This window comes from Sclerotinia sclerotiorum, genomic scaffold (assembly GCF_000146945.2).
Source record: "Sclerotinia sclerotiorum 1980 UF-70 scaffold_7 genomic scaffold, whole genome shotgun sequence".
NCBI lineage: Eukaryota > Fungi > Ascomycota > Leotiomycetes > Helotiales > Sclerotiniaceae > Sclerotinia > Sclerotinia sclerotiorum.
The window spans coordinates 484,492-496,436 of record NW_001820829.1 but is presented as its reverse complement, the minus strand read 5'-3'; the positions used below and the strand labels follow the sequence as shown (position 1 = coordinate 496,436).

Genomic DNA, 11,945 nt, shown 5'->3' with positions numbered 1-11,945 from the left:
GATTTTCAAGGGAAAATACGCGCAAGAGAGTCGCGTCGATGTGCGAATTCGATAATGGTACGATTCGGATATATAGTAGCTATCGTTGTTGAATGCTACCTGAATCGCATGTTGAGGATAGACAATGGCGGGGGGAGGATAGTGATTGATAGGTAGGGAGGTGGTGAATAGATGGAGGAATGCGATCGAAGTTCGAAATGGGATTGAAACAAGGAATGTGAAAAAAAGGTTCAATAAAGAGGGAAACTTACAGTATCTCTAGTTCTCACAAAGCTTGCAACATCAATTTGTAAAGTTGCTCCATCCGCAGCTTCCTTTGGTTTATCGTCTACCTTCTTTGGGCGTGCCATTTTGATGAAATTGGTGGAATGTGTTGATGATGAATTGGATTGTAGGCTGTTGTTGCTGATTTCGAAGCCTAAGAAGTAAGTATTTTGAGGAATTGGTTGGGGGGTTTGGGTTGGTGCGGATGGGCGGGAAAGGAGAATATTTAAGAGCGAGTTATGGGCTTGGGATCACTGGGGAGTGCCGCACCAACTTTTTTCTTTTCTTTCTCGTTTGGTGGGAAAGTAATAATAAGTAGGTACCTAGTAATAAGTGGTAAGTAAAGTAAGTGATAAGGTAAAGAAAGTACCGCTACCTAAGCACGGAGTAGTGGGGTAGCAGGATGTGAAAGTTTTTCTCTTTTTCTTCTTTTTCTCTTTCCACTATGGGCGTAGGGGTAAATACCCGCCATTTTTAGATGGAACACTGAACATTTGGACCGAGAGATACAGTGTCTACTATATAGAACACTATTGGAAGAAGATTGTAATATTTGGTATTCAGGTGTATTTCTTTTCTTATACACTTCATTCTTCTCTTATTAGGGCCTTTGTATCTTGAAAGGATCTAATTATTATCTTGATCATCCTTTATATCCTCTATATTTCTTATTAATTGATATAATACCGTGAATTTCTTCCACCATCTTCTCTTCTCAGGTCATTGCTTGCTTATATTGGCACTGCGTACTCTTACGGGGAACCACGGGGCCCTCTAATAGCGAATTTCATTCCTACCCTCCATTCACTAAATTGCCTAGCTAGGCATAGATCTCGGCGCTATGAGCCTTGAAGCTCCGCCCGATTTCGGTGTCTTGTGCTACAAACAGTCGCTAAAATTGGGATTGATTTGACCTATTCTAGAAAGTACTCGGGGTAAATGGATGTGGATGCAATATGGGGAAGGACAAGTTAATGAGTGGTTCGATCGAGGAGAGGATTAGGGAGCATTTAAATGGTGTGTCTACTGCATATTTACTGCGTATGTTTTTCTTGAATTGATGAAGCTATTAAGCCTGAGCAGCCTGTATTACTTAGCATACTTCAAGGTTTCACAGGTACTTGTATATTGTGTGTTGTGAGTGCCAGGTGCTTTGAACCAAAGATGGGTTTCGGTGTGGTGGAGGGTTTGGTAGGGTTTGTTAATTCAATTGCATTGTGGGCACATTATGGGGTCTGCCTGAAGATTTCAAGGTTCCCGTCCAACAATCATGTTGGACCCGTATTAAGGCTAAACAGTGATTCTCGATAACTTTTACTTCTAATCTTACCAACATTAAAACTGCTGCTTCTGAAAGGTTTGGAAAGATACTCTATCAACCCCAATGTCATATCCCAAATCATACTGAATATACCCATTGGAAGGTTCATTTGACAGCCTTGAAAGAATTCATGTTTTTAATATCTAATTCAAATGCAAGACTTGTTGTTAAACTTGGAGGGTACATTCACCCAATCATAATCAAGCAAGCTCTTTACAATCAAAACTACCACTGCAACATACTGAAATACACCAACCTTCCAAAGTCTTCATTTTCTGGCATTCTTAAGTGGCCTTTCAAAAGCAAGTCAAGCCTAAGTAGTAGGTTTTTCACACCAATTTGGACCTCTGTCGACCCTCACTACCGTGTAAATACCTACGCTCAAGCTTGTACGCTCTACACAATGACGCACCTCCTGTTTGTTCTGATCAATCATCATAATGGTGATCAGATCATAGGTAGCTAGTATTCACTACAAGTTTGTTTTCTAATCACACTTATTAATGCTAAACAATCTCTCTCAGCCATTCACAGCTGACTACAGGATCAACACAAAACTTCATTCTTACTGGATCATCTTAACTTGGCGTGCAACGAATTTCGTATCAAACCCCACCAAAAACCTGACGACAACTCGGCTTGGCATACCTACTTGCTACATCACTGACCCCTCAAAAGCCTTCAATCTGGTGGTCCACTAATCTCCTCATGTTCATTTTCTTTTCCAGGTGCTCTTGTTGTGTTCGAGTGAACCCCTCTGTAAGTTAAACAACTATTCGAACATATCGTCGCAAATATGCCTTCGTTCAGCAGCTCGACGCTGCTTCTTTCGTTCGCAGTTCTTTTACTATTAGCACATCCAGCTCATGCTTTTGGCGCTGGAAATATCGCATCAGTTTCGAAAGTTTCAGGAATAAATTGTGAGTTCATACCTATCTTGCCTATGCAAGGGAAGCTTTTCTGACTTGGTCCTCAGGGCGTCATGGAGATATTGAAGATACCCTTCTTTCACTTGTCATGTCGAGAGCTTGTGGTGGAAAGAAGTTTGATAAGATGATGGTAGCAAGAGTATACTTTGGTAACTGGCTTAGAGATTATTGTATGTATAAACTCATCATTTCTTAAGCTCACATTCCCTCCGAGCTTATTATAATCTAATACTAATCTCTTTCCCTCTGCCAGCTCAAGCAATTGATGTCGGTACCGTCAAATACGTTTCCGCCGAAGCTATTCGCATTTTACTCTGGGTTCTTGGATTCATGACATTTGGATATGGCACAAAAGAATTCGAAGTCACTGCTCAAAGATTGGGTTGCTATCGACCAGAAGATCACATTGATAACCCAAAGGATTATGCCGATAATCTTGATGCTTCACAATATGATCATAGACTTCGAGGTCCAGTCGATGAAGAGGTTGAGCTTGCTATTGATCCCGAGACTGGCATGAAAAACTACATTGCGAACGAACACGCTGGAATCATGACATCCGCTTTTCATGTCAGAAAGCTTTTCCATGAATCCATTCGACTTGGTAGATCTTATGGACGAAGCAAGAACAAGGACGAATTATACGAGGCACTCCGCTTGTTGGGTACTGGACTTCACTGTTTGGAGGATTATTCCGCTCACAGCAATTATACCGAGTTGGCACTTATTGAGATGGGTGAACATGATGTTTTTCCACACGTTGGAAGACGAACTCAGATCGAACTTCCAGGTGTTCAGCACCCAGTTTACCCAATCATCACCGGTACTTTTGGTGGTGTCGACTTCCTTCACTCGGTAATGGGTGAGTTTGACGACAAAGCAACTCAAAGCGAAATTCAGACCCTTGAAGGAACCATGGAAGAAGGTAGTCAGGGTAACAGTAGTCTTCTTAAAGACCTTTTAAGTTCAGTTCCTTCTGGGCTCTTTGGTGGTAAGGATCAAGCTGGTAAAGCAGATGAGCTTCAAGCCAATGCTTCTGCTGCTCAACAGTCTCAAGAGCACGTCTCGCCAAAGGACCCGGAAGCTTTTACACTTCAAATGCAACAAGTCGCCAAGGAGATTTATCCAATTATTCAGTGGCATGACGAGATTATGCAACAGATTCGAGAAGCTATTGAAAAGATCCCTATCCTTCCGGCTCTCATTGAGAATATCGAGGACCAAATCAACATCTTTGTTTTCTCGCTTCTTGCTCCATTCGTTCTTCCAATCATCAATCAGATCAAGACTGAATTGAATACCGGTTCTTCAGAAGTCATTCAAAGCAGTAAGGATAAGCAGCTGATCGTTTTTCACGATGACTACTCTTCTGATCCTACCCATTCTATGTTGTCCAAGGATCATTTCTCCAATGTGAGTCTACTATCTCTTATTATTTAATTACCACAAGTCTTACCTCTAGAGTTCTGTTACGATGTCGAACTTGGAAAATCATGTCATCTATATTCCGCAACTATTATTGATACTAATATCTTTTTAGATCCTCAATGAATGTGCTGGCAAGATCGCTTCCCAAGTTCTTAAATGGGTTGTCCCTCAACTCATTTCTTGTTGGGATGATGAACGTATTGACCCTGAACGTACAATCAATCGTATCATCCATGGTGTTTTCCATCATCCCGCTCTTCGCTACTACGGTGAAGATGGAGCTTCCGATGGCCGTCAACTGATGTTCAGAGTCGTAGAAGAATGGTGGCACAACAAAGATGGTGATGAGCAAGAAGAATTCCGAAGAAAGCTGAGCAGAGAAGGAGTTGAGGATGGAGAAAATCATCTTGAAGGTGTTCATGATACTGGCCATGGGTGTGGTGCACCACTTAAAATGTCCAAGCAGGGCCCTATGATGTCTTCATCAAATCCTTTGGCAAATGAAATGATGGGTGGTTTAACTTCTGCAATGGGTGGTGGTCATGGTGGATCATCAGGATTTAGTGAACACGCATCTTCAGGAATTGGTAAATTTGCTGGAGAAGCAGTTGGCGGTGGTGCTCTGGGAGGCATTGTTGGTGCTCTTGCTGGTGGTCTTGGTGGAAGTCTTTTGGCAGGAGTCTTGGGTGGAGGAGCTAAAGAAGAAGCATTTTCATCCCAAGGGTACAACTCCCAGGGTAATTACCAGCAAAGTTACACTGAAGTCGGTCACTCGGGTGATCACTATGCTCAAGCAGAGTACACGCAAGAACAACTTCCTGGTGGAGGGAGACGAACAGATTATCAACAATATGGTCAGCAAGGGGGGCATGGCACGGGTTACGAAGAAATTTCCGAGCAGAGACCTATGTATGGTGGAGGTTATGAACAGACCAATGAACGCATCTACGAACGTCCTGATGGAAGGATCGAGACGGAAACATGGCGCGAGGGAGAAACTGCCGATGGACGTCATTATCATGAAGCACGACATCATAGAGAAGAGGTGTCGGGTAGTGAGAGCGATGATAGTGAACGCAGAAGACGTAGGAGGCATCATAGAAGACATCACAGTCGTCGTAGAAGTTGCAGTAGTAATGGGGATAGTGATGTACCGCAAGAGTATATTCCGGAGAGAGAAGAGAGAAGAGAGAGATCTGAGGAGCCTCCTCATCACGAATATGGTGGTTATGGTCAACAGAGACAAGAACACGGCGGTTATGGTCAACAAAGAGAAGAATACGGAGGTTATGGTCAACAGAGAGAAGAACATGGTGGTTATGGTCAACAGAGAGAAGAACATGGTGGTTGGGGTGAGCGTGAGAGATACCAGGAACCTCCTAGACAGGAATACGGTGGAGGATATGGCGAGAGAGGTAGTTATGGTGGCGAGAGAGGATACGAAGAGCCACAAAGAGAACAAGGTGGTTTTGGTGGCGGCCCTGGTGGCGGCCCATTTGGTGGAGGGGAATTTGGTGATTTTGTTGGTGGATTAGCGCAGAGATTTGGAGGTATGAGATTTGGTGAAAGGCATGGTGAAAGGGAGGAGGAAGATCATGACGACATTCGAGAGGAACGTGGATGGGGTTTCTAGGTTTCTAGGTTTTGAAGTGATGATTTAGATGGGATATGATGATGAGGAATGAGGAACGAGGGATGATGATATGATATGATCTGATTCTTGGAGTCGTGGAAAACCAAAGGTTTGCCGAAAAGACGAATTATTTGTGATTAGATAGCTAGATTAAAAGTGTTTTCAATACTATTACGATGCTTTTACACTTGGATCCTGTTTAACCCGTACTCTTGAATGTGTAACTTATATAACTTACGAGAATAAAGTATAGTGCAGTACAGAAATTAACCCATCATAGAAGGGTTTCTACATAAAAGGGTTTCTACATAGAATCTAGCTGAGAAAAAGTCTAGAATATATAGATGTAAAGGGATTATAAGATATAGTATCTACTCAATATTCAATACTCGATATTTATATATCTAGATAGAGTAGTAGGAAATACCTAGTTATTGAACTTCATTGTACTGTGCTGTACTTTGCTCTATATTGCAAGTAATGAAATGGTTTTTCTATAAACTTTTCGTGTTGTATCTACACTACCTAGGTATTGATATGTATGTTTCGTTTCCATTTCCATTTCCACTAACAATTTAAATTTCCACCCTCCGCCCCCCCCCCTCCCAAAATATCTACTCTACTCACTCATCCTCCTCATCCCCCTCCTCATTCTCCTCAGGATCCAAATCCTCCTGATCAAAAACCGCCTTCTCCATCATGGCCACCGTATTCCTAATCGGCAACCCAACCACATTATCCCAACTCCCCTCTATCCTCTCCACCAACATCGCCCCCATCCCCTGAATCGCATACCCCCCCGCCTTATCCACGCCCTCCCTCGTCCGCACATACGCTTCTATCAATTCATCCCCTACATTCGCATCAAACACCACCGTCGTCTCCACCACTTCATTCTCGCAATTATACCCCGGATATCGCGCGTCTTCGCGCGGCGCGAGGATCGCTATTGCGGTGAATACTTTGTGCGTTTTCTCGTCGCGGAGTCGTTGTAGCATGCGGATGTGCTCGGTTTGTGAGCGTGGTTTTTCGAGTATATGTCCCGATGTCGTGACGATTATCGTGTCGGCTGCTATCACGAGTGAGGGGTCGGGTATACTGGCGAGTGAATTGTCGAGACAGTGTGTATACACCGAAAGACATTTTTGAATGGCAGTTTGGAGAACATAATCGAAGGGTCCTAGTTGTTCTTTGGAGAGATTTTCTGGAAGTGGAGAGGGTATTATTTCGAGGTTTGTTAGTCCTATCTGGATGTTTTTGTGTTAGTATATATATATTTATATATAAATGTATATAAATATAAATATAAATAACCAAACACCTCGCAATATTTCCAACAATAATAGTAACAATAACAATAAAAGATCAAGAAAATCAAAAACTAAAAACAACATACCGAAGCCAATATTTGTTTCCGTCTCGGACTAGCAGAAGCAAGTATAATTCTCTTTCCCTTCAAATGCTGCAAGACGGGTATATCGAGAGGAAAAGGTCCCCGTGGTAAGGGGCCCTTGATACTAGATATAGATTTGGAGGCGCCGTGTTTAGATGCGGATGTGTAGGCTGGGGGATGATCTTTGGGTTCGGAGGTTGAGAGGGCGGTGTATTTTTCGTCGGGCATGGTTGGGATGTTTTTTTGGGGGGGGGCTTTTGATTTTGGTAATTGTGGTGGTGAGAGGAATGGATGGATGATTGGGAATGGGAGGTTTTGGATTTTTATTTTTTGTTTGATCCCGGTGGTTGATACTGTTGATATCGATGAGGTTGGGAATGCTGGGCTGGTGCTGGCTGGCTTAGGTGGAGGTTTCGTCAGCCTTGTGAGTTTGGGCTTGTGGTTGTGGTTTGTGTGGGACAAGGGGTTTTTGATAGGTGGGTGGGGATTTTGCTGTGGATGGTTAAGGTTATCTTTATAGCGGGGGTTGTACGATTTTATTAAATTTACTTCCCGAAAAAGGGTTTATGAGGTTTAATTCAATATGATATGATATGATATGATGCAATTCTGATGCTAGTATTGATCAATTAGTCACTTTTACTTTATATTGTAAGTTTATTCTATATCTATTAGTAGTGCAAAGTGCTGTATTATCATGTTTTAATACCTATGTATTGTGCCGTGTTTCGAGCTTGAAAGATCTTAATATACTGTGAGGTGTATAAATCTAAATCCGAGTAAATCAGATGTAGAAATCTAAATCGAGAGCAGCCTGCGCTGAGATATCTAACACCCTCAAGTAAAGTTACTAAAGCCATTAAGTCATTTGAAACAATAGATTAAAATCCATAGTCCTACAATCCCTCACCCCAACTCTAATTTTTTCAACACCACAAGCTTACCACTACTCCAAAGATGATGTCATCACATAGACTCTTGGACACCCCGAGAAATTAGAGAGCAACTAATAAGGTGATCTAATTGAAATTCAATATAATGTAAGTAGATAAGTGTGCCGTTTTGATGACTTCTTTCATATGAGCCACAGATTAGCTCTATTGCGCTTGGCTTGATTTAAATCTTCTCTGGTGATGTCTTTAAATCTCACCAGATGTGTATATAGATCAACTCCGGACATATCACGCATAACTTCAATCTTTTTGAACCTTTACCAGTATGCTGAGCGAAAATCCCATTTGCTATTCTTAAGCACCGCGCAATTTGACTCCAGCAAGACCGAATGATACAACTCTTCACTAACAAGCTTCCCAAGATTAATTGAAAAAGTGGGCTAGATCTTTTGAGCTCCAGATAGAAAGATTTCTATTTCCGCAATTTGGGAGATGGGTATGTTATCTTCAATGAATTGGACTCAACCCACTACTAGAACTGTTAGTCAAGATGGATGGCATTATGGACATAACAAGCAGTAAGCGAGCTCTAGATCTTAAGCTTATGATTGTAATTCTTATAATTATAACATGTTCAACGTTAGATAGGACCAACTGACATTTTTGTGTAAATTTCACCGATGGATGAACAGTTACTTCGAAAGGTATATCGGGTACACTAGCATTGCGAGAATGTAAGTGTTTAGAGATTATCGAGCCAGAATTCGGATCTGAGAGTACAATTTAGACAACGAGAATTTTGATGAAAAGATCGGGAGGTTGGAGAATTGATTTGACGGTAAAGAAAATGAGCGTTTTGTCCATTGTTGATTATATTTGTTTCTGTAATAAGAGGAATTTTTGATTAGGTTTGTAGGATAACATATCATCTGCAATGTGTGTTGATGAACGACATCCCCAGCAGTGATAAGCATCCTAAGAATAAGAATAAAAGGGGACTCTATTTTATGGTATTAATGCTACAGGGGAATTTTAATTCGGGGTTAAGCGAAAGATTTATAGGGGATGTCAGGAGTATATAAATCAAGAAGTTCTCAGCATGTACATCTCTTAATGATCGTACTGGAGGCACATGTGTTTATTGCATTAAATACTAGATATAAGAAATTTCGTGCATGAAAAACATCAAACGTGGAAAGCTGCTTCATATTTATCCTTTTTGAACCGAGTATACGAGGGCTTGTCTTAATTGAGGGCCCGGCCTCCATAAGCGAGAACATCAATCTTATTAAAATAATATTTTTATATATAAATTAATATAATAATGTATTATATATTGAAGAAAATCAAAGTGTATAAATCTTATAATTTAAATAAAAATAAAGCTATTTTCAAATTATTATTTATTTATAAAAATTGTTGATTTAGGGAATAGAAATAAAATCTTATTGTTTATATGTATTGTACGAGTGCACAGACCGGGCCCTCAATAAAGACAAGCCCTCGTAGAAGGTTAGACTATATGAATAGGTTGAGAATTGGCAAGCTGCTACCATTTAACAATTGAGATTTTTAAGGAATTAGGATACTGATGGATTGTAAATGGACAAGGAAGGCATCGTTTCTATTTATACGTGGACTATTGCATGAGAATGTGTAAGATGTTTGACATCAATCCATCGAATTTGAAACTTCAAGAAGTACTACTAGTGAAGGAGCTAGCTACTAGAATGAAGGTACATCTGAAAGGAAAATTTGTGCCAATCGCCTCGAACCATGACTCTCATTACTAGTGCTCGCAGTATCTGCCGTCTGCTAGGCAGTAATCCGTAAAACTAGTAGCCCCAATCTCAGCATCTAGCAAGGTAGCCATGGTATTAGCAGAAAAGTAATTTCCAGTAAATGAACCTACATCCCTTGGACCCATGTGTAGTCTGTCTTGAATACGAAACCGCGCAATCTGTAGATGAATTTTACACAGCACAGTGATAACTCTATCGTCAAATTTGAAACGGATTAGACACTATGAATGATAATAGATGGTCTACTCACAACGAAAAGAGGGGAAGCTTTTACAAGAGCGGAAGAAGTTGGTGCTCAAAAACTTTTTTGAGCTTGGAGAATTTTATTTTAAAATACAAAAAAGACAGATCATCTTTGGAAGTCAACTGTGGTAGTTTTAATGTTATTTTTGAGCGCTGACATTCGGATATTGCTTTCTTCAGATTTTTTGGTTTAGGACCGCAACGAGGCTCGAAGCATTGAAGTAATCTTACCAACAGGCAGGCCATCAGCGCTCGATAGTATTGTATAGCATCCTTTACACTTATAATTGTTCTGTGTACGGTGTTGATTTAGTTTCTCTGGAATCAATTAGTACAAAAATTTAGAACATTAATCGGTAAGATATCAGCAGATATCAGAACGACTAAATCTCCATTAGAAGTGACTTGCCTAGACTTACTTGATTCTCCGAAGTATAGAATATACGAGTTCGAAATTTGCGGCACCATTCGGCTTAGTGCAATACTTTTGTGAATTTTCTCGTAGAACCAGCACGCAAAAGCATTCTTCTTCGAGCCAATCCGGGAGTTGCTTAAGCGAGGACGCTTGGGACCATTTGTCCCTTCATTGGGTCATCGTGTCTCTTGTTGGATGTGTTGGGATGAATAATCAAAAAGCTAATGTCAGACAAATGGAGTGCTCATGTCGAACTGGATCTAGATTCTGCTGAAATCGATAACATTGAATTGGCGCCTGAGCCTAGAAGATATGCAGAAGAGATTTGACTAGTCCCAGATCTTGTCCAACTATATCGGCTATTTCTGTCCGCATATTTCCACTTGATAAAAATCTTCGCCAACCAAGCTCGTAACGTCCGACGCAAGATCACCATCATCTAGATATAGTATGAATCCAGTCGGGTTTTGAGGCTCTCCGTAGGATGATAATCCTTCATTCCACGTGAAGTGCTTAGATCCACAGTTTCATCAATGCCCTCAAACTTCATCTGCCTCTTTAAGGGGGTAGCTTGACACAAAATTGCTAGGCATAATCTCATGTTGAGTCTCAACATGATGATTCCAAGTATTAGTATCTAAAATTTTCAGGTATGATATTCACAACGGCGACAGGCACTTGTATGCTTTGTTGTAAAATGCGCCAGAATTGTGGTAACAATTAAGATGCTTGGAGGGAGAGGACGAAGGTCAAAGGCTCTCCATATGGTAGTGACATATCACAACATGGCATCTTTGCAGATGATATTCGGACCTGTCTGATGGAAAGCATGAAAAGTTACCAGAAGTGGGAGGACGATCGTACCTACTCTAGCTGTTTTGCATCAGTTGCCAGTTGTGGTGAAATCCAATTTGATGAAATATCGAACCACTAACCAGCGTTCCTAGACTAGCTACTAATGGAAATATAAAATAAACAAATTTGGTCAAATCTTTTGAGTCGTTTTGACGGGATAAGATGGTCAGATCCACATGAGTTCGTAAGCCCACATAATCATCTTCCTCGTCTAAGCTGGAATCTTTTTGAAGAAATAGGGGATTCAGGAAGAAAAGAAAGCGCATATCGGAAGTCATGTTCCCTTTGAAAATGTGTTTTAACTCACATATTCGGCAAACTAACCCCCCTGAGAAACCTATCATAGCAAATAGCCTTACAATCACATCGTCCCCGTGGTTTATTGCGCCGCGGTGATAGTTAGGATATAAACGAGACCAATAACGTGAAGCTACAGGACTCTCCTGCTGCAGCTGTGCTGACCAGAATACATCGGCACCAATCGGTCATTCAGGGCGGAATTTGGCGCATTGTAGAGAAGAATCACTTCTCGTCTTATTTGGAAAAATATCTTAGCCAGATTATTCCCCTAGATGATTTTGCAGATTTATGTATGGGTACAGTTCTAGGTAAAGGTATGTTGCGAACAATACAAGCTAAAGATCTACACCAATCCCAAATTGGTAAAGCTCCCGCCGGGCATCAAACTCACAAATTCCCATGTGACAGCCACATTCCCGTATTGCAACTCATCACAACAACAACACAACAAGGAGTTTAACAATGCCTT

At 41.0% G+C, this 11,945-nt stretch overlaps 4 protein-coding genes across 4 annotated transcripts in view; 1 reads left to right on the top strand and 3 right to left on the bottom strand.

Annotated features, from left to right (window-relative positions):
• The window catches only part of SS1G_05783 (hypothetical protein), a gene marked incomplete at both ends in the record, with an annotated part of 1,312 nt that extends 962 nt beyond the window's left edge, over positions 1 to 350 (bottom strand). Inside the window, one exon of the mRNA XM_001592811.1 lies at positions 252 to 350. Within this exon, the coding sequence (XP_001592861.1) occupies positions 252 to 350 (99 nt within the window). The remainder of the gene's footprint in view (positions 1 to 251) is intronic.
• A 1,078-nt stretch (positions 351 to 1,428) lies between these two features.
• Positions 1,429 to 5,575, top strand: SS1G_05782 (hypothetical protein; the record flags this gene model as incomplete). The annotated part of the gene is made up of 5 exons (XM_001592810.1): positions 1,429 to 1,460; positions 1,910 to 1,974; positions 2,562 to 2,684; positions 2,768 to 3,927; positions 4,055 to 5,575. 5 exons carry the CDS (start codon positions 1,429 to 1,431, stop codon positions 5,573 to 5,575), a joined length of 2,901 nt encoding a protein of 966 aa, XP_001592860.1.
• Positions 5,576 to 6,198: 623 nt separating this feature from the next.
• Positions 6,199 to 7,196, bottom strand: SS1G_05781 (hypothetical protein; the record flags this gene model as incomplete). The annotated part of the gene is made up of 2 exons (XM_001592809.1): positions 6,199 to 6,822; positions 6,972 to 7,196. 2 exons carry the CDS (start codon positions 7,194 to 7,196, stop codon positions 6,199 to 6,201), a joined length of 849 nt encoding a protein of 282 aa, XP_001592859.1.
• A 2,454-nt stretch (positions 7,197 to 9,650) lies between these two features.
• On the bottom strand, positions 9,651 to 10,937 carry SS1G_05780 (predicted protein; the record flags this gene model as incomplete). The annotated part of the gene is made up of 4 exons (XM_001592808.1): positions 9,651 to 9,884; positions 10,138 to 10,157; positions 10,326 to 10,487; positions 10,826 to 10,937. 4 exons carry the CDS (start codon positions 10,935 to 10,937, stop codon positions 9,651 to 9,653), a joined length of 528 nt encoding a protein of 175 aa, XP_001592858.1.
• Positions 10,938 to 11,945: the final 1,008 nt, after the last annotated feature.